Here is a 23,257-nt window from a genome sequence, read left to right on the forward strand (position 1 = left end):
GTGGTTCATAAGATGCTTTCAGTCAGAACTACTTCTGTTTTATTTATTTATTTTTTTTCATGTATACCTGAGTAGATTCTTTCTATATAAATTAGGCTAATGGTAACTATCTGGCATGCACTCTGCTGAACACCTGTTGTTAATCTATTAACCTCTGAATACCTATTAATCTCAAGCTGTGACATACTTGCTCTGTCACCCCTCCTGCTTTTACATGGATAGTTGGTGTTCCCTGCCTCTTCCACCAGGACTCCCACCAGCTGATGCCATAGCTCATGCCATTCATTGAGCCACCTATGTAAATAAACGCATGAAAGCACATTCTCTCATATTTCTCCTTGGTACACAGGGTCTCATATCCCTGCCTTGTCTCAGCTACTAAGTCAAGTTCATAAAGAGCAGAGTTTACAGGGAAGGGTGAGATTGTACTGTCTGACCTCCTCTCGCTGGCAATTGAGGCACTACATTGAACCTGGGTGCTAAGATGTACGGTGGGGTTGGGAGTGGGGCTTTAGGCAGTAAGACATGATCTGAAAGGTGGAGTCCAGGGCAAAGTCAAAAACACAATCTGGACAAAGGGTTTGAAAAGTAAAGCACCAAGCAAGGGAAGGCGACATACTCCTAAAACCTCAGGGCAGAGTGAAAAGGTTGAATGAGAGGTGACACCTGCAGTTCTGGGCTGACTCCCAAGGGCAGAGACTTCTGGCCTGTCCATATGCAGCCAGCTATGTGGGTGGATGCTGCTAAGGCAGCTGAGCCCAGGCTGGAGGCAAAGCTCGGGCATCTTAGTTTTACTGTTTTTATAATGTGCCATTCTATGCAGTGGGCATAAAATTTTTTCTTTTTGTAGCTTGCCCTTTATTCCTGTTTGTTTGTTTGGTTTTTTTTTTTTTTTTTTTTTTTTTTTTTTTTTTTTTTTTGGCTTCCTCCTCTGACATACCCTTCAAAATTGTTTTATCTACATTTTACATAAATACTTGGCAAAAAATTATCATGCTACAGTAACACCCATTTTCAGTTTTGCACATTAAATATCACACTTCACCCACATATATACTTTTTTTGTCTGTGGTAGGTATGCAACATAATGATTCCCTCAGCCACAAAAATGAAATCTTGCCATTTGTGACAGCATGGATGGACTTGGAAGGCATTATGTTAAGTGTAATAAGTCAGAGAAAGACAAATACCATATGCTCTCACTTATATGTAGAATCTGAAAGAGAAAAAAACAAAAACATCAAGCTTTTAGGTACAGAGAACAGATTGGTGGTTGCCAGAGGTGAGGGGTGGTGGGTGTGTGAAATGGGTGAAGGGGTTAAAAGGTACAAACTTCTAGTTATAAAATAAATCATAATTTATATAAACAGATAAGAGATGGAATGTACAGCATGGTGACTATGGTTAATAATACCATTTTACATGTTTGAAAGTTGCTGAGTGGATCTTAAATGTTCTCATCACAAGAAATAAAAACTTATAACTACATAAGGTGACAGATGTTAACTTGATTTATTGCAGTGATCATTTTGCATTGTATACAAATATCAAATCATTATGTCATATATCTGAAACTAACATAATGTTATATGTCAATTACACCTTAATTAAAGGGTTTTTTAAGTAAAAAAAAAAATCCTAAAGATCTAGCTATTTTCTTGTAATTTACCTTCTTTGGATACAGTATTGTGAATAAAAATAGCTCATCTTTGTTGAGATGGCTTACTGTGTGTGCCAAGTGCTTTACTTGCATGACCTCATTATATCCTGACAATACCACAATGAGGCTGATTCTATTATTGCCCTCCCCCACCCATGTCCTGAACGGAACAGAGCCGTGTTTTTCTGCAACCTGAACACTGTCAGAACATCTAGTACACCCAGAGAGAAGTCTTGTATCCCACCACCCCCACCAATCCATGTCTGGGAAATGCTGGAGGGCCTGGCACTGGTGCCGTTGGGTCTGGGAAGAGAGAGCTCCACCTTCAGGGCTGAATAAGTTATTTATTTTTAATTCGACTGATTTCTTGGGTAGAAATCCATCTGAAGATAAGTATCAGAGTTTGGCTGTAGCATATGCTTTTGATTTCCCACTGCGAACTGGACCCAAACGGTACCACCAGGGAAGTGTGAAAGCAAAGGGAGAATGCCAGGATTTTCATGGAACCTTATCGTCTTCATTTGTTCAGTTCAGAAAATAAATCGAGCTTTGAAGGAAAGTATGTTTGAATTAAAAAGGTATCTGTACAACAATGTAAATGTACTTCTGCCACTGAACTGTACACCTAAAAATGGTTAAAATGGCCAATTTTACGTCATGTATATTTGACCAGAATAAAATTGAAAAAGAAAAAAAAGAAAGACCTCTTCCTCAGTACAATACCAAAATATTATTTGTAATATTTACCAAAGTCTGTGCAGATTCTTTCTCAACAGTGGAATTCTTCTGTTTATAAACACTTCTCAACATCATTCTTTCTTTTAAAATGTCCCCAAGACTACTCTCTTCTGTGATGCTGGAACAGGATTAGACTGGCCTGGAGCCCGCTGTCTGCTTCCTTTGCCCACCCTCCCTTTGTGTTGCCTGTGGGTGGAGTAAGCTGTTGCCAGCTGTGGCAGAGTGAAAACCCTGATGCCCTCCCTTTCTCTCTAGGAGCTATTTATTTTCGGAGAAACCAGCCATCAAAAAGACCTCCTGTGCTCCACATACTCCTCTGAATTTACAGTTCTTGACTGAAAAAAGCTAACATCTGATCAGATGCTACAGAAACCTCCTGAAAGACAATAACTGCACCCTGATTTTCTAGGAGCAGAACCAGGGTTTCTTTATTACGTCAGCCCAGCTTGTTTTTCCATCTGTGACATCGCTAGCAACCTCGCTTAAATCTCCAGCATCTCCCTGTTCCTACCCAAGTGATTTATATATTTAAGCCATCATCCAGGCCACTTATTGAGTTTCTTCTTACTTTTTTCCCTGGCTCAGCATTGTGCCAGGAACGTCCCTGCTCTAAATTCTGGAAGTGTGTTATGATGAAACTGAAGAAACAAAATGTTGCCAGAGACGATGAAAATGAAATATGTTGATCGCCCAGCAGAGGTTGATCAGATAGTCCAGAATATTCTTATATTAATGTTATTCTTTAAAAATATTATCAACAAAATAAAAGCGAACTCTTCAACAAAAAAAGCGAAATCCCCCCCCCCCCCCCAAAAAAAAAAATTCTTGCAAAGAAACTTTGGTCCAAGAATATACCTATAGACCCTAGTTTTCAGGAAAAGGAGATGGGACACATGGAGAGAGACTAGGTACACCTGAGACTGGAAGTGACACTGTCTTTCTCTTAAAGGCAGTGAGGAGTAATAACTCTTGTACCATGGTGTATGTCCCTGTGTAATTTCCACGTATATCTATTTATAAAGGCTTTAAGGCAATGACTCATACTTGCCCTTAGATTTCACTCTAAATTCCTCAACATGGCTGACAAGGCTCTCCATGATTTAACTCCTGCTTATCTGCCAGCATCAACTTTCCTGGGCCACCTCCTTCCTCCTCCCCAACCTTGAGCCACCCCACCTCCCCCACACACCCTCAATGCTCCAGGTGCTATTTTTTTTCCCTCAGCTTTAGGCAATTCTTTATGTTGTTCCCTCCTTCAGGAATTTTCTTACATTTATCCCCTTCTTTACCTGGTTAACTCTCAGCCTTTAGACATTAGCTTGAATTTTCTCCTTCCTGACCCTGTACTTCTGCTAGCAAAGCACTCACACAGCAATATATTAAAATTGCTTATTTAAAAGTTTGCCTTCCCGTAAGACTAAAAGCTCTGCAGGTATCGAGGTCATATCCGTCTTGCTCACTGTCGTATCCCCAGCATCCACCTAGCACAAGTCTGTGAACATCATAGATGCTAGAAATTAATTGTTGGAAGAGAGGAACAAAATAAATTGAAGGAGGGCGAGGGCTGGAAGCTAAAAATGGGAGAGCGAGGAGGAGACGAGGCGGAGGAGTCAGGAAACAGTAAATAGATGGTAACAGATAGACAGTGAATTGTAATGACTATTGTTAGAAAAATATCTCTGCTCTTTCCTGATCTCAGAAGAGAATGGAGATCTCTGTGATTGGGATGGACTGAGTCTGGAATTAAAATCTGAATCGGTTTCAGCATCTGAAAATACAGACCCTTCATCGCTTTACTATTTGCCTCTGAGGGACCAACTAAGCCATTCAAAGTGCCTGGCGCCCTGGAAAGACTCAGCAGGACCCAGAGCCATCCATGAATTTATCCTTGTGTGGGCATACACACTTACGTCTTTTTTTGTTTGTTGGGAAAATGACTTCTATATCGCTTAAAATATAACTTGAAACTGTGCTTAAAATATAACTTGAAACTGTGCTCACTGAAAGCCTAAAAGGATGAAAGAACCATAAGCACAGATGTGCAATTATTTTACCCTGTTTGTCCTCATTTGAAATGTTTCTTTCACTGGTGAAAGTGAGACAATTGTAACACAGCTGAACCCTGCCACCTAGTGGACTGCTATCGACATAGGTTTCCCAGTGCAAAGGAAGCAGGCGTCACAGAATAGGAGACTCGAAGAACCTCAATAGGCATGCATCACCTTGGCTCCGTGCTTAGAGTCCACCTTTTAGGGTGGGAGATCATTTGGGATCCTCTGTCAGAGCTCTTCTTTCTAAATAGCCTGAGATAATGATTTAAATGATGTCCAAAGAGTTATCTGAAATCAATGTGAAGTTTTAACCCCTTTCAATTCAAAGTTATCCCAGCAAGAAATCGATGCACCATTCTGGAAAAGTACTTCCTTTGTTTTGAATCTTAGCTTTAGAAATCAGATTTGTTAGCCTAGTACTCAAGGAGCAAAAAAAAAAAAAAAAAAAAAAAAGAACCACAAATCTATCTTTCCCGAAGCTACTACCGAGTGTTCTTCCGCCAACATGTATGTCACTAACCATATCTCGGAGCACTTGAGCAGAGCAACAGGTCTACGATGGGAACCAGGAGGCTAGGGTTTAAGACTCATGCTGCCACCCACCATTTTGTCACTCTGGACCGGCGATCTGGCCTCTGCAACTCTGTTTCCTCATTTGTTGAAGAGAAGGGCTTACGCATGATAGCCACTAAGGTCTTTTTCATCACTAAGGTTCATGTTTCCAGAGTCACGGGTCTCATGATGACAGAGGTCTGACTTTAGGCCTAGGCTCAGTGCCTCCAGCACCCTTCTCCCGTTGAAATATCTATGGAGGATGCGCAGTGTGCCAGGCACTGTGCTGAGTGCTGGATAAGTAAGGTCTGGTGAGTAACAGACACCATCTCTGCCAACCTACAGCCTAGTGAGGGACACAAACATCAATGATCAAGAAAATGGTAACTGCACCATTGATGACAAGTGCTTCAGTGGAGGTGTATAACTGGGGCCAGTAGGGGGCAAAGAAACTCCCTGGGGATGTCACAGGCTTTGATCTGAGGGATGGAAAGCAGTTATTCCAGTACGTACATTATAGGCAGAAGGATCCGCATGGGCAAAGGCCCAGGCAGGAAGGAATTGACACATCTGGGGATCAGAAAAAATCCACAGAGCCTGGAGTTTGGACAAGAGAGAGTAAAATGAAATGGGACAGCAGGCAAAGTCAGGGGCCAGACTATGTATGAACTGTGGTCTTTGTTAGGAGTTTCAACTTTAAGAGCAACATAATTGCTCTGAAAATCGTGAGGCAGGAAAGTGATAGAACCAATGTGCTTTTGTGAAAAAATCTGACTGCTGTGTGGAGGATTGAGGTCTGGTTTGAGATTATGTGCAGAAAACCTAGTTATGTGATTATTGCTGTAAGAGACTAGAATCATTGCTACTGTGATGGAAAGAAGTGGGGGAAAGTCAAAATATAATTAAATAATAGCATTATTACGGCATAGTAGTTGATTGGATATGGACAAGAAGTGTCCCAGGTGTTCCCAGACCTCTGATCAAAGACAGCTGGATGGAAGTATTGCCATTGATGAACTAAAGGACACAGGACACTCAGGTATGCAGAAGGATCATGAGTTCAGTTTTAGATGGTTACGTTTAAAGAAAGTCTCATGAAAAGATCCAAGCAGTTGAGCAGAGAGTTGGAGAGTTCAGTCTAGAGCTTAGACGAAACATTTAATCTATGATAAATACAGGGCATTTGGCAGCATGTAGTGAGAAGATAAGAGGGCGCAGAACCAACATATACCATCTGGGAGAGTAGACGATGCAGGGCTGGTGAAGGAAACTGCAGGAAGGGGCCAGTGATGCAGGAGGAATCTGGACGTTCACGCGGCGTTGTAGAAGCCAAGAGGAGTGTTCCCTTCTGCCAGATGGACCTACTGAAGCAGTCATTTGGGGATTGAAAAGTGAACTCTGGACTTAGTGACCTTGACTTTGTTGATAAAATGCCTGTAGAGTAGTGGGCCAGGAATCGGGTGGAGTAGTTGAGGAATAACTAGGAGAGGAAAGTGGAGACAAGGAGTAGAGAGAGACTCCTTGGGTGGGTCTGGCTGAGAAGGTAAGAAGGACGAAGTTGGCTGGAGGGCACATGCGACTAAGGTGGGGCGTCTTCGCATGGAGATTTATAGAAAGGATCTCGCTGAAGAGGATGGTAAAGACTAAGAACAGGTCTTAAGGATGAGATCCAAAGCACAGGAAGAGCTTTGGCCTTGGTCAACAGGAGAAATCCTTTCTCCACTACAATTGTGAGAGCAGGGAAGGAAAAGACATGATAAGAGGAAGTTAAGGAGATTAAAAGACTCCAGTTTCCCCATAAATTAGGCAATAATTTTATTAGCTGAAAGTGAGAGAGATGGAGGTGATCAGAGATTTAAGAAGAGAAAAAAAGTGAGCTCTCTAGAGAATTGTATTCATATTTGTCAGGCACAAGTGAGGGACCACGAACTAATGGCGCCCATCCAGCCAGCTGTGTACTTTCCTCCAGCACTACTCAGTGTCCATGTGTGATGAGAGAAAGGAGGTGAACAGTTTCATGTGTGGCTGGAAATTTCCAGATTGCAGTGAAAGAAAACAGGGCAAAATAACTTAAGATGTGTCCAAGAGTCTAGTGGAAATGACAGACCTTGGAATATAAGATAGAGAGGAGCGAAGACAGAAGGGGACAGGATGGATGAAGAGGGAGAAGGTACACAGCGTCAACTGACTAATGGCTCCATGAGGTCAAGCATCAACAGGATCTCAAATAATAGGGATGAATCCAAGTGGCATAGCACCCTAGATATAAAATACATTCATACTTTGTTACCTTCCTTCAGATACATACAGTATAGTTATCTTTCAATGTTGAATGACAGATTGCATGACTAGGAACTGACTTCTGACATCGCTAAACCTCTGGAGAAACCAAAAAATGTTTCCTGAGTGTTGGTATGTGTCAGGCACTGTTCTAGGTGCTAGGAATCTGATGGTGAACCAGACGTGGTATTTGCCCTCAAGGGGCTTATGCTTTCATGGGAAAGACAGACACAGGCCCCATCTTACAAGGAACTGGCTAATTAAATGCAAGTGGGAAAGAGGTGTACACACTTTCTTGGATCCTCTATATTGGAAGCCAGGTTAGCTGTGCACAATTCCCTGATTTATGTGAGTCCTGATCAGAATTAAATGTCCCAAAAGATCACTTGGATTATTGTGCTTGAGGAGTATGCATTGCCTAGTATCGATTAGTTACAATTTATTGAACATTTACCATGGGCCAGGTAGCACTTGCCATAGGTAATATTATCTCCATATTCCAGATACAGAAATTGGGTTCTAGGGAAATTACTGATCAGAGATCACTTTGCCAGTGAGTGGTAAAGGCAGGATTCAAATCTAGCTGTGCCTCAGCCTGACCTCTCTATTCTGTAACATTCTCCTTCTTCTGGTTAGAAGATTAAATTTAGACAAATGTGGTAGCATGAGAACTCGGTTCCAGAAAGCTACAAAAATTGCTTACAATGACCAGGTTTTGCTGGGAGTGCACCTGGGGAGCTTCCAGCCCCAAAGCTGTCAGAATACTGGAAAGAACTCATTCCACGGGAAAAGAAAACACAGAATGAATAGTTCTCTTCTACCCAAAGGCACCATGTTCCGGGAAAGATGTCAAGAGTTAATTTGCTGAATCTCTGGTGTCAAATAAATCGTGATTTTTTTTGTTGTTTCTGTTTGATAGAGTTATGACTAGATGTTGTTTCACATTTTTCACATTTTTTGTAAAGTCCCACATCTGTCTTTACTTTCGTATAAAGCCCTAACTGTGCTTCGAATGAATATTATTTAATATTAAGTCAAAATTGGCTTATTCAGCTCCTGGATATTTCTTTTCAATTCAGATTCATGTTCGCTTTGAGCCCTTAAGATATTTTCAAACGTTATTTTGGTTAATACAACCTTGAAAAGACAGAAAATACTAAATCTTTAAGGGCCAAATCACCTAGGTATAGGATACTTTGTGTAAGTCAAAGACTATTCGAAATTACCTAAAAGAGCTCGATTCTGGTTTTAAAGAAAAGTGTATAAATCTGACTTTGGTAAAGTGAAACATTTAAAAGTATAAGGTAATAAATTTTTACAGATTTGTTCCAAGCAAAGGATATACGTGCACACACCCATGCATATCTCAAGTGTGGAGATCAAAATGGAAAAAACTGTCTCATTCTCTCACCCTTTACTCCTTATCAAACTCAATATCCCTTAAGAAAAGCTCGACACTATTATATACCATGAAGCCAGAAGAATATCTTCAGAATAAAATGTGAAAGAGGTCTAAGTAACAGAAGTTAGATAGAGATTACTTATAAGTATGTTTTATTCTCCACAGTGTACGTGTATGAGGAAGAAGGTGGAGAGGATTGTCATTCAGTCATTTGATAGATAAAGCTAAATGTCAAGCACTCAGTTAAGCCCCAGTGAAAATCAGATTTTTTAAAAAAGAGTTACAAATATGAAGAATTCTCTGAAGAGAATGCATCAGGGGCCATGGGAAGGCCTGACACTGAGCCCAGGCAGTGAAAGTAGAGACACTAATCTAGAGATGGGAGGTGACTCTACAGAGATTGCAGAGATTCGGGGTGGGTAGGGGTGGGTCTCGGCAGTCATGTGAGGATTGGACTTTATCCCCATTGGAAATCCATCAGAAGTTAAGTAGAGGAGTGACATGATGAGATGAGCATTTTTTAAACATCGCTTTATCTACAATGACAAGAAGTTTGGAAGAGAACACACCCGGCTGTGGTTTTTGCAGTTTGGGGAGGAGGGATGATACTGGCTGACACTGAGGCAGCGACACCAGAAATGGAAAGAGGACAGGCGTATGGTGCTTAAGAAGGCTGAATTGATTGAACTTGGTGATTGATTGGATGTGGGAAGTAAGAGAAAAGGGACAAGGCAAGGACGACAGTTCTGGCTGAGAAACTAAGTGGATGTTTCTGAACATGCAGAATTTGAGATGCCCAAGATCCACATTCTTTCTTTCCCTCGTTCCGGTCATTGCAAACAGACAATATCCCGTACTCCTCTTCCCTACATCACGTGAAGAAAGGGCTGGAAAGAATCTTAGAAATCATGTACTCTGATCCTCTTCATTCTACATACAAGGAAACTGAGACCCAGAGAGGTTAGGAGACTTCCCTAAAGGTACACAGGACCCACAGCCCTTAATCCACAGGCTCCTCCCTAAAGCACGCTGTTTTCTTGCTTTTCATGGTTTTCATAATCGTCATCGTGATCACTTTTCCTGAACGTGAAACCAGCTTCCTGAAGGTATTAATTCAAACATGAGAAATCTTTGGATTTCTTACCAACTGATGACTTTGAATACAAAAATTACATACTCAGGAAAGCAAAGATAATCAGAAGCGGTTGAAAAGTTCAAAAACAGTTTAAGTTGGTCTTTGGTCAAGTTGTGCATAGGAATCTCCTGTTAGATCAGTTCAGTTCTCATTATGAATACTTAGAAAATAACAAAGCATTGGGTTCATTATTTTTTTTACAATATGAATTCTTAAATATCTATCTCCATGCATCACGGTTTCAATTATTTGTCATATGGCTTCCTATAAAATTTCACTCTTTAAGATGTTAAGATTTGCAATAATTCTTTTAGCTGGTCAAAGAAATAAAATCTGTAGCTTTTGCTCATGGAGCTTCCATTTTTATAAGCTGTTAGAGTGAAATGATGATGTCAGAAACAGTACAGTATTGAAAGAGAGAATGAAACCAAACCTTTGACCTAACACAAGTAAAACAAACACATAAATGCTTACCTGAGGCGGGAGTCCTTAAAGGCGTCCAGATACGCAGGGTAGCTCCACACAATTTTATTCCCTTTACATCGAAGCTCCAGAGTTTGCCCCGCTGTCAGACTCAGGGTAGCAGCAGGTTTCTGGAAGCGACCTTTATCCATCATTTGGGTCATTATAGACTGTGCCTTTGGCAGTGAATCAGCTGAGTCCCTGTCTTTTGTTCTAGGAATTTTGGGCTTCACCTTTTTGTTGGTGGGTTTGATTCTGTTCTCTCCTGGCTCCTTTGGACGCTTGTTCTTGGGAGGGTGCTGGCCAGTCACTAGTACAAATGTGAGGAGAGAACAATGGGCTGTTGTAGTAACATACCTAGAGTACTTACCCCTCAAACAGATCACTTAATACGCCTCTCCTCGTGTGACACAATTATTTTCAGTAATAATTGTTATTTTCTTGGTTCATTCTTTAGTTTTAAAAGATTTAATAACCAGAAGGGACTATATTTCAGCTTCAGAGATTTTTATTCAGATTCAGCAATATATTTCATGAATGAACCACAATTCGCACTTAGGAAACGAATATACTTTTCCTTGTAATTCACACTCTGTCCCATAATCTTTAAGGGGTCATGTTGAATGGCAGTTTGAAGCCACTCCAGGTGATCTGTTACCTGTCTTTGCCATCTCAGAGCTATCATTGTTTAGTTTGAATCTATGGTATAAGTGCAGGAAAATGTCTCCACTGAGACACAGTCGGTACTGCCAGTGCACTCAGAAGATCTCGAACCGTTACAAACTCTCCCAGACATGAAGACAGTGGAGTCTGTGTGTGAGGGCTGACAACATCCACAATAGAATATAAGGTTTAATAAGGAACAGGTGCTAAACCTGTGCTCAGTTAAAGCTAACATATAAGTCATTAAAACTCAACAGTAACTGTAGCGATGATTTAGAACTTAGCCAACCAAATATCCTGGGGTGGGGAGGGAGGAGTATTTTGTCACCCACAGTGCTGAAAATTGCTGGCAAATGGTGAGAATAAAAAACTGACCTACTTTAAGTCTGTTTTATTACTGTTTTTCCCTTCACCACAGACAATGCTTCCTTTATTGCCTGTGCACAGGAAAGACAGCTCCCACTGCCCTGCCCTTGGTTTGCCTCTGGGCTCCAGAAATCTCAATGATCCAGGCAGCCCAGCAGCCGTGCACCGGTGCCCACCAGCAGGATAAGTGTCATTTTGCCCATCCATCTGCATCCGCTCAAAGGCGACCTCGATATCTGCCCACAGAATTACAAAATGTCCTAACTAATTGTATCCTGAGAGGTCATTAAGTAAAGTCCTCGTATAGATCAAAAAAAATAAAGGAGGTCCTGAAAAGTTACATAAATTGCCCATAGATGGTCACTGATAGGATGTGAGAGTAAAATTCAAGTCTCCTGACTCCCATTCCAAGAGCTCACTTCACTATATGTAGATAAACATCCTGTATATATTTTGAATAAACAACTGCACAAACCTTGGCCAATTGATAGATTACAGGACATTTCTATAAAATGGAAAAGTGAGACAAGTCAGGAGAAAAAAATTGTTTTCCTTTTGGATGATTCATTTATCTAGTACTACCTTGGTATACAAAAGGCTTGGAGTGGTCAAAGGTACAAAGACATTGAAATTGGGATCAAGGATGGAAAAATGCAAGTGTTACAAGCTCTGATGTCACTGGGCCAGGCAGATGACAAAACAAGGTGAGCCAGGTGGGCTTGGGAGGCCATGACCTCCCAAAGGGACAGCTGCTCCTGCTTCAACAGGCTGCTGCCTGGAGGGAGTGCACGGCAGGGTGTCTGGACCTGATTTCTCAAAGGAAAGCAGAAATGTAGATTTCCCGATTTACAAATATCAGAAACTCAATAGTTTTGAAATCCCAGGCTTGAATCCCATGAGGTTAGAAGTCAGGTGGTTTTATCCCTGGAAGCGCTGGGGACGACCAGGAAGGGACATGAGGGGGACTGCCAGGAACGGCTTTCTCGGTCTGGGCTGGGTACAGGGGTGTGTGCCGTGTCTGAGCATGTCATGGAGCCATACTCTTATGGTTTGTTCCAAAAGCTCAACTGATCTGGACTCCACTGTATGATGATGAGCTTGGCTTCCTGTGTGTCTTGCCCTCTGCCTTTTGAAACAGGAGCCATTTAGCCTGACTCTTAGTTCAGCCTGGCCCAGGCTCTGGACCCAAACGCACTCTCAGCTCGGTATTAACACCAACTCCCCAGCGCGCTATCTTCTTTGGGCTTAAATGCTTGCTGCTTTCTCTCTGCTCTCTTACCCATGACTTCAGGTCCAGCTCTGACCTCTCTTTCCTCCCCTAGACCTGAGTCCCTTCTTCTACTTTCGTTCCCCTGGGTCACGGGCCCAGTTGGGCTTTCTCAGTCCTTCCAGGCAGCAGAGCCGTGTTCTTGAGCCCCAGTCTCCAAGGCAAGTCTCCAGTACCTACTGTTGAACCTTTTTGTCAAGATTTCTCCTGACCTTGCACGTTTGATTTATTCACCACCGGGGTTCTAATGACAGAGGGTGGTGGGCAGTGGCACGCATGCACACATTTCTCCAGCCTCCCGGAAGGAGAAGCGCTGTAACCATTGGAAACATGTCAGATGGACAGAAATACCCTGAGCCTGCAACATCAATCCTGAAGCATAAGCCTCTGTTTTGCAACTGAGTAAAAGTCACAGTATTTTTCTTAAGGTAGAAAATATAAAAGCCAATTATTATGATGTCAAATCATCTGTGCCTGCAAACATTCTAGTCACACTATGCCCGTAAACTTCATGGACCTTGGGATAGATGTCTAATCTGGTATATTTTCTTTATCATTTAACAGGAATTCAAGCGATCAAAAATGACAATTGTCTGTACATCCTATAAAATTTAGGCAGCCAGCATAACTTGTCTGACTTCTAGGCTGTCAGATCTTTGTGGATATCCTGCTCAGGAATGCTCGATTACCTAACTATGGATATTATGTATCCAAATATGTGTATTATTCCTGCAAATTAATTTGACCTTTTCACTACACAGGCCCACCAGTCCATTTCACTGTATAGCTGGTCCAGTTGCCTGACCATGGAATTGCTCAATGGCTTATGGTAATGACTCTGAGTTAAATGAGCCAGACAAGTGGCCCCACAGACACCCAGACAGTCTTAGGACTGAGTGACTCCCAAAACCCGCATCTAATTTTTTAAAGAACATAACTCTTCAGCCTATGTGAATTACTGTCCAAAGACCTAAGCATGTAGGAATTTATGTTGCAGATAAATAAAAGTGATACTTTTCGAAATGGTAGGAGGGTGTTTTGGAGTGAAGTTCTCGCAGGGAGTAGGGAGGGAAAGGTTCTCATCTTTCTACATTTTCCTCTCCCGAGTGTCATTGCTCCCCCACCTTCTCAGCTTTGTTCTTGGAAAAGCACAGGTATTCCTCTGGGTGTTTCATGAGAAATGGAAAAATGAGATGAGGGCACGGCTCTCAGTTTATATAACTCGTTGGGGAAGTCCTGAGCTGCTCAGCAAATTTATAGCCTGGAGATTTCGATGCCAGCCTAGGGCAGACCTTTCCCCTTAACTGCCCATGGAGAGAAAAAGACAAACAGCTACAGATCTTTGATGTTAACGACTATTCATCCCCATGTAGTCCTTATCTAAGTAGCAGTCAGTGATTCTTCTAAGAAATTTATTTTCTCCTCCAACACAGTTCTGTAGAATCAGAGGTTAATAGTCGGGTCACCTTTACTGAATAAGGGTTGATTGCAACCCCCAGTTGATGCTGAAGAATCACAGTCCTTTGTCCTGTGTTGTAGCATTTATTCATTCATTTTGGAGATGGGTGTTTGCCCAGCATCTCCTCGCTTGGGGATTCTAATGTATGCCTTAGAAAAGCATCTCCAGCCCCTCCTGGAAGGTTATGCTCTCATCCTTGGAATCAAGTTTTGTTTGACTTGGAACTCATTGTCAAAACCCAAGGCATATCAAACAAAGAAACCACTTAGACAATGGTGCTGTGCATGAGATTTGTGCAAATAAAGTGAAATTGCCACAGAATGTTAATCTCCATGTGACTCGAAAGGCAATGGCATGAACCAGAGAAGACTCCAGACCTGGAGTCAAAGGGTCTGGTTTTTCACTACCTTCTTAGTGACCTGGAATGAGCTACTTGGCCTCTGTGATCTCATTTTTCTTTTTTTTTCACCTGTGAATTAGGAGGAATAACTGCTCTGCCTCTATCACAAGTTTATTATGAAGAGCACCATGAGACATTGTCACGGGACCACCACAAAACAAGCAGCATGTAGCGAGCTCGCACTTATCGTGTGTCAGACACTGTTCTTGACATTTTAAAACATTAACTCAATCCTCACAACAATACATGAGTTAGTCATTATTTTCATATAATTCTCAATTTACAAATGAGGAAGCTGAGGCAGAGACAGACTAAGTAACTTCCTAAGGTCACATAGCTAGAAAGTGGCAGCCAGGACCTGAAGTCAATAATGACATTTAATGATTTGTGAATTTTACCACCTATCTCTATAAAATATACTACGTAGCAGTCTCAAAAAATGCAGGGGTAATGGACTTCCACTTTTATTTATCTACACTATAAATTCTTATGTTTTTGGCCTAACAATAATTTACATAGTTCGGTTGAAGAGTCATGTTCTTTAAAAAGTTAGGCATAGGATTTGGGAGTCATTCAATCCGAAGACTGTCTGGGTATCTGTGGGACCAACTAGTCTGTCTCCTTTAACTCAGCGTCATTACCGTAAACCACTGACCCATTCCATGGTCGGGCAGCTGGACCAACCATATAGTAAGATGAACTGGTGGGCCTGTTTGGTCACAAGGTCAAATTAATTTGCAGTGATAATAGTACATATTTAGATGCATAAAAGTATCATTTTCTTAAAAAAGCAATTTCTAAGAATTAGATACTTTTATTCCAGGATAAAGACCTTACTTTGAAATATTTTTCAGAATTTTCATTAGAACAGGGTTGATCACTTTTTTTTTAAAGTTTAATTGCCATACATTATATTAGTTTCAGGTGTATAACATAATGATTCGATATCTGTACACACATATTGTGAAATGACCACTCTCTTGTTGAAACACTTGATTTGCTTGGCTCCCAGGACACAGCACTTAGTTTTTCTCTCAAATCACTGACAACTCCTCAGACTGTTTACCAGTCTTTCTTCTTCCTTTCCTGCCCGACCTGAATCCCAAGGGCTTCATCCTCAAAACTCAATCGCTAATAACAGTCAATCACTAAGTGGCCTCACATGGACCCCTGGGTGTTAGCATTTACACGCTGAGAGCTGTCTTGTTCTTATCCTGACTTTGTCTCGAAAGTCCAGGTCTGAATATTCTATTGCTTATTCAGCACTGCCACTTGGAAAGCTAGCTGGCATCTCAAGTCGAACGTGTCCACACTGAACTCTGGATGCCCTTCAGAACAGTTCTTTTCCTAGTGTCCCCTTATCAGTAAATTGAAACTCTATTCACTCAGTTGCTCAGGACAAAAACCTGAGTCACACATGATTCTTTTCTTCCTCTCCTAAGCCATATCCTATCCGGCAGCAAATCCTCTTGGTTTTGCTTTCAAAATAGATCCTAAACCTAGTCTCCCTCCATCCACTGCGGCCGCCTTGTACCAAGACACTTTCCACCGAGACGATTAAAACTGTGCCCATGTAGGCTGGTCAATTCCACCCAAGTATTCCGACCTTTGAAAACATAAACCAGATCATGGGCCTCTGCTCTAGACTCTCCATGACTGTCATCTAATTTAGAACAAAGTGGAAGTTTTCTGGTGTCCTACAATACCTTCAGTCACACTGGTCACCAGGACACCTGAAAGCTGTTCTGCTTCTCATGCCCTTGCCTGTCAGACACCTGACGCATTTGCTTCCTCTCTCCAGGCAGGCCTCTGACGCTCCTGTCAACCACACTCTCACTCCCCTCTGAATCCCACTCTATACTCTTACTCTGTGTTACGGGGTGAATTGTGTTCCTAAAGAAGAGGCAGTGGAGCCCTAATCCCTGGTACTGGTGAATGTGACCTTATATAGAAATAGGATCTTTGTAGATTTTCAAGTTAAGATGCAATCATCAGGGTGATCTCTAATCCAATATGCTGGAGTCCTTATAAAAAGACAAAGAGGAAATGTCATGTGGAGACAGAGATACACAGAGAGAACACAGCCAAGTGACATCAGAGGCAGAGATTGGAGTGATCCAGCTACAAGCCAAGGAATGCCAGGTATTGCTAGCCACCGGCAGAAAGCTAGGAAGCAGCAAAGAAGGATCCTATTCAATCTCAGGGGGAGCATAAACCTGCTGATGCCTTGACCTCAAGCTTCTGTCCTCTAGAACTGTGTAAGAATAAACATACACTGTCTTAAGCCACTGGCTTGTGGTACTTTGCAACAGCAGCCCTATGAAACTCATACACCCTGATTATCCTTTGTGGCACTATCACTTCCTGTTATCTTTATTTGTTTATTTTTTTAATCTGTCCTCTCCATTAGACTAGGAGTATCACAAGGTAAGGGCTTTACAATCTTTTCCAGGGAAAGCCATCGATCCACAGGACTTCTCTCACTCCTCTAGCTGACATAATCTCTTTCCTGCCCTCAAACTTTTTTAAACCTAGGGGTCAGAGATTTTTTTATATGTCAAACATACAGACCAATATTACCCAAAGAAATATACAGATTTAATGCAATTTACACCAAAATCCCAATCCCATTTTTTAAAGAAATAGAACAAACAATCATCAGATTTGTATGGAATTAGAAAAGACAACAAATATACAAAGCAATCCTGAGAGGAAAAATAAAACGAAACAAGACTGGAGGTCTCAAACTCCCTGACTTCAAATTATACTACAAAGTTACAATAATCAAAATAGCATGGCATTGGCAGAAAAACAGACACACAGACTAATGGAACAGAACTGAGAGCCTAGAAATAAACTAAGATGAACATGAGCAAATAATTTGACAAAGGAACCAAAAACGCACACTGGAGAAAAGACCACCTTCAATAAATGGTGCTGGAAAAATTGGAAAGCTACATGCAAAAATGAAACTGGACCATTTGTCACCATACACCAAAATTAATGCAAAATGGGTCAAATACCTAAATATAAGACTTGAAACAATAAATTGCACAGGAGAAAACATAGATACTAAACCTATGGACCCTCATCTTAGAGAGTATTTTATGAATTTGATCCTCAAAGGCAAGTCCCTATAGAATGGGACTATACCAAACTAAAAAGCTTCTGCACAGCAAAAGAAACCATTAACAAAACAAAGATGCAACCAACTGAATAGAAGAAATTTGTAAACAATGCCTCCGATAATGGGCTAATATCCAAAATATATAAAGAATTCATACAACTTAACAGAAAAAAACAAACAAACCAATTAAAAAATGAGCAGAGGACCTAAACAGACACTTCTTCCAAGAAGACACATAGCCAACAGACACATGAAAAGATGCTCAACTCCACTAGCTATTAGGGAAATGCAAATCAAACCATAATGAGATACCACCTCACATCTGTAAAATGGCTATCATCAACAGGACAAGTAATAAGAAGTGTTGGAGAGATTGAGGGGGAAAAGGAACCCTCATGCACTGCTGATTGGAATGCAAATTGGTACAGTCACTATGGAAAACAGTATGGAATTTCCTCCAAAAATTTAGAATTACAATGACCCAGTAATCCCTCTTCAAGGTATCTACCCCCAAAATTTGAAAACATTTATCCATAAAGATATATGCACCCCAATGTTCATGAAGTGTCCTTCGATAGATGATTGGATAAAGATGTGGCACATATATACAGTTGAACACTACTCAACCATAATATGAAATACTGCCATTTGCAACAACATGGATGGATCTTGAGATTATCATACTAGGCGGAATAAGTCAGACGGAAAAAGTCGAGAACCATATGATTTCACTCATATGTGGGATATAAAACTGAAAGCAACAAACAAGACAAACAAAAACTCTGACACAGACAACAGTGTAGTGGCACCAGAGGGAAAGCAGGGAGGGGAAGGAAGTAGATAAGGGTAAAGGGGATCAAATATATGGTGACTGAAGGAGATTGGACTTTGGTGGTAAACACATGCCCCCCAAAATCAAAAACAACAACAATAAAATACATGCCAAAATCTTAATTGCTTTGAAACATTCATTATTTGTACTTGTCAACGATGAGAATTTTTACAATTTGTTTTTCATTATAAGAATTTCTGAACTTATTTTTATTCCTTTTCCAAGGAATCAATTGAGACAAAAAATAATAATAGAGTCCTGGTTAGAGAATCACCAGTGTTGCTCTCCTTACAGAGATCTGGCTGTACTGCCCTTACATCATAATTTTAGTTCTTCCAGAATGGTAACTTTTCACAGGAACCAAAATAAATCCATGTTAGACTAAAGATCAAATTAGCATTGATCAAGGGTCTGGCATAAGATCAAGAAAACAGCAGAAACAAATCAATATTTATGTTAAATCATTTGTTCTTGACATTAGATAAAATATGTATATAATCAAAAGCTGGTAAGTACCTGTAATTTTATACTTTTTAATGGAAAAATAGCAGCACCATAACAATAAATACAGTGGCACATATTTCATATAAATGCTGAAAATCAGGTGCTACGAGCTATGTCTGACTCAAAGTGGAATCTTGGGCTATTTATTAACTGTTTTTATGCCTCACTTTCATGCCACAAGAGCAATATGCACCCTTCCAGCTCCCACTCTTCATATATAAGGACAAATAAAATTCCTTCTAAAATTTTAAAGCATTTTAGAATTAGGCCAGGCAAACATTGCTGGGTTAAAGCAGCTGTACACCCAATACATGCTTGCAGGGAAGCCTTTTACTAGATATGATCAGAAAAGTAGAAAGCCAGTGAGATAAGTTGAATCATGGGGCTGTGTCTGCAGCTGGCCCAAAATGTGTCATATCCCAACCTGCTAATCAGAGACTGGCACTGCTTCCTGTATAAACCCCTCTCGTTGGCTTATTCTCGGCCCAAGCCATCCACACAATAACTCAAAACAGAACAAACAAACAAACAAATAAAAACCATTATTAATAGATTTAGGAAAACATATAATTTAACAAAATAGATTTACTTTTCTAATTACATGTTCAATATTTTATTTATATACTATATATTTTAAAGTATATGCTCTAACAACAGTCACACAAAAATTCACCAATTATTTTTTATAAAACATTTAGTCTGCGTTCAGCTTTCTCTGTCTCTTAAATGTTTATTGTTTGTATGAATGACATTTGACTACAATGGATGCTAACTGATTCAGGCAGTTTGTAATCATTCTCATGGTCTGGGCACACATTGGCTGGAAAAATCCAGGAGGCAGATGCTGTTTCCTGAGCCTCTGAGGCAGGCATCCTGCGTGAATTGTATAACCAAGTGAGTGGGCTATTTGGAATTATTTTGCCTGGCCATCTCCTGCCCTATTCAAAAAATGATACCAAATGCTGCATTTCCATCACTTTAGCAAGTGACATACAAAAACCTGCCAGGAGCATTTTAATATTGCATTTTCTAACTCAAACTCATGCCATTTCCTCTCTGGGAGAGGAGTTTCTGTTGCTCCCCCAAGTAGAAGCGCTCCCTACACTTTATTTGCTAAGAATCCTCATGTTCAAATCTCACAACCATCTTGGACTTTGCAAAATAGAATGTGGTATTTGGGGGTACATGCTTCTAGTTTCATGGGAAAGAAAGGAACTGGTCAGGACTGAATGGTGAATAAAATGTGAGCCAGGTTGAGCTGACTCCAGTGTGCAGTTGCATAACAGGAAAAGCTGCTTTTTAACCAAAACTAAGCAAAAATTGTGACTGTAGCTGAGGAATTCCAAGGGGGTTCAGAATGCCAGGATGTACCCAGATGCAAAATATACTGTATAAATAACACCGGTAGAATAAACGGAGCCAGCAAAACACTTAACTGCTAAGAGTAACATGGATATAAACAACATATTCACACACATAAAAATAAAGCCTGGCCCTGTGGTTCTGAGTCTACATAACAGGGTAGGCCCAGGACAGGCGCACATTCCAAAAAGTACAGACACATAAGGGTTCCCATGTGCTGTACAAGAATGCATTTCCTTTATCTTTTCCCATCCACTCAGATAGGAAGAGTTACTAACAGCTGTGAGTTTGGGGGTCATCCAGCAATGTCTAGTGTAAGAGGCAGATTTTGTAGGATTCAAGTCCGAGGTGGTAGAGGAAACAAATCCAGGACTATGGATAGGAGGAGGAGGAGGACGACGACACTTCGAATTTTGAAAAGGAAAAAGAAAAAAAAATCAGCAATTGCCTTGCTCAAGTGGCACCTGCCCTCAGAAGCAGAGATCCCGGGGCGAACACGGCGGCTCAGAGGGGGAAGCCATCCACCGGTCTGGTCGGCGCCACCTCCCAGAATGACACGTTGACACTGGGGGCTGGACCAGCCGCTGGCTGGGGATGCTCGGTTTGCCTGCTGAGGGCTTTGTGGGAGTGCTGAAGCGGTTTTGGTGGCAATCCTAAGGGTTGGGGTAGCTGCCACCGTCCCACGGACTTTCAGGAGAGATGAGAGAGAGACAAAAGGAGACCCTACTGGGAGGGGGCACGTGCACGCGGCAGGGAATGGAGCCTGCCTCGGAAGGTCAGAAGCTGGAGGAAGGGCTGGCTGGAGGACGAAGGCTGCGGGACGACGTGGGTTGTGGGGATCCCGGCTAAAGTCCGGGCACAAACCCTGTCGCCCCCCTCTGAGTCACTCACCATCCTCTAGCGCTTCGTGCACGAGCAGAAGACCAAGCAGCAGCCAAACCTTCATCTTCAGGGCAAAGGGTAGGGGCAGAGGTGCTGGGGACAGCGGGTGCAAGACTCGCGGACAGCACAGGGTGAGGGCAGGGGCGCCGCCTTGGGGCGGGAGGCGAGGCGGGTCGGGGCGGGAGCCTGGGACGCCACAGCTGGAGGATTCGGTTTCATGCGGAGGAAGTTTTGGGGAAAAAGTTTGGGATTTTTTTTTTTAATTCTCTGTATGTGTAATGTGACCTCTCCTGCCCCCTGGTGGAGGCGTGAAGCGCAGCGCTTTTTACTTCGTGGGCATGAAGGGCTAAGGGCAAAATATCAATTACAAGTGTCACTCCAATTTCTCCAGCTGGGAGTTTTTCCAAGTTTACCAACTTTAAGAAGGCCCAGCATAATTCTGCGGGCACTAATGGGGTCATAGTTAACCATAATTGTCCAAATGTCACCAGCACTCTTCGACCAGCTCAGGCAGAGCCTTAGTGCTTTGTAAGAAGTGTTCCCTAAATATTTCTGTCCATTCCCAGGTCTATCACCTGTACTACTAACAAGCCCATTACCCTCCTCCATCAGAGAGCAGATCTGAGTAACAGTATCAGCTCCACCTGTCCTCCAGCACGCACGCACACACGCACACACACACGCACGCACGCACGCACGCGCGCGCCACCACCACCTCCCCACCCTTTCCTTCTGAGTCAAGATCAGTCCTTCGGCTTTCTTCTATGTGTATCTCTTTTCTACCAGCTCCTCAGTTCTAGCAAATTCTTCCCCCGAGACCTTTCTGTGTTTTATAAAACATGTTGAAGAGGTGATTAAAATGAAAAGGAAAAAGCATTGCAAACCAAAACATAATTAAATGCTAAATTGTGTGGTATATGCTATTAATTTTGGAGAAGTTCAGAGAGATAAGTGCAGGTTGGAGAAGTAATGGGAAATCATAGAGGGGTAGGGCTTGAATTTGGAGAGCAGAGAAGGGAGAAGGGAGGACGAAGGAGTACATTCCTTGGGTTGCTTGCCCAGACACTGGTCAGGAGAGCATGGGCTAAGGCACAAAGCAAGAACAGGCCCAGTGGCACTGGCTGGCCAGATTGGAAAGGCGGAGTCACTGTGTGAGCAAAGTGGGAAGTAAAATTGAAAGGATAGTCTAAGGCTGCGGAAGGTGGGGCCATGGTAGACTAGAGGATTTAGGAATCCACGTGCCCCTCTGTAGAGGGCCGTCATAGGTTTCTGAGCTTGCTGATTCATAAGATCGAAGCAGACTGTAGGTGTGGGCATGCCAGTGTATTTCAAGTGGGGAGCTGGGCCTCGCTTCCAGCCTGTTTCATTCAAATATTACTACTAAAGCAAGTGTGGTTTGAAATAACAGAAAGGGGACTTCTCCCTCAATACCCAAAAGAAAAAGTGCTGCAGTTTGTGACACACTAGTGCTTATCAGCCACTTTATACTGGAGGAACCAAGAATTCTACCTTCCATCACCAGCTTTGGGCCTAGCTTTGCCGTTCCTTATCTTAACAGTGGAGAGAACAGTTGCCTGGGAGTATGGAAGACCAAAGTTCAGGTCCTGTCACTGTGACTAGCTTTCAGTGTCTCCCACAACTCATGTTAAGTTCCTTAGATTTTTGGATTGCTCTTTGGTAAAAGGAAGGAACTAAATGATTATTTCAACAGATGTTTACTATGTATTTGCTATTATGGGTATGATGGTTAAAACACCATTCCTCCTTGTGAGTAGATGCTGGCCTAGAGACAAGCATTTAAACTACTGTAATGTGATATATCACATTCTGGGAGCATTCTGGGGAGCAAAGAACTCCAGGAGCACACAGAAGCAGCAACTAAATATGACCCCATGGAGATCCCTTTTCTTTCTGGCCCTGACTCTGTGCCGGAGGCTGGAGTTCAGACTACACTGCCTCTCTGGCACTCCACACAGTCACCAGGTCCTGCCAGATCTACCTGCTGACTGTGCATCAAGTCCACCCCTCTTTGCCCTCACTGCCTGGGCTCGAGTCATTATTTTCTCTCACTGGGATGTGGTCACAGTCCCCTAATCGGTCTCCCTGCCCCTCCTT

At 42.0% G+C, this 23,257-nt stretch overlaps 1 protein-coding gene across 1 annotated transcript in view; it reads right to left on the reverse strand.

Moving 5' to 3' along the window:
- PDGFRL (platelet derived growth factor receptor like) overlaps positions 1-21,345 on the reverse strand; it is a 48,696-nt gene extending 27,351 nt beyond the window's left edge. The window contains exons 1-2 of the mRNA XM_006916418.3: positions 21,152-21,345; positions 10,293-10,590 (exon numbers count right to left, since the gene is read on the reverse strand). Coding sequence (XP_006916480.1) covers positions 10,293-10,590; positions 21,152-21,206 — 353 coding nt within the window. The 5' untranslated portion in view covers positions 21,207-21,345. The remainder of the gene's footprint in view (positions 1-10,292; positions 10,591-21,151) is intronic.
- Positions 21,346-23,257: the final 1,912 nt, after the last annotated feature.

The sequence above is a fragment of the Pteropus alecto genome, unplaced genomic scaffold, assembly GCF_000325575.1.
Source record: "Pteropus alecto unplaced genomic scaffold, ASM32557v1 scaffold24, whole genome shotgun sequence".
NCBI lineage: Eukaryota > Metazoa > Chordata > Mammalia > Chiroptera > Pteropodidae > Pteropus > Pteropus alecto.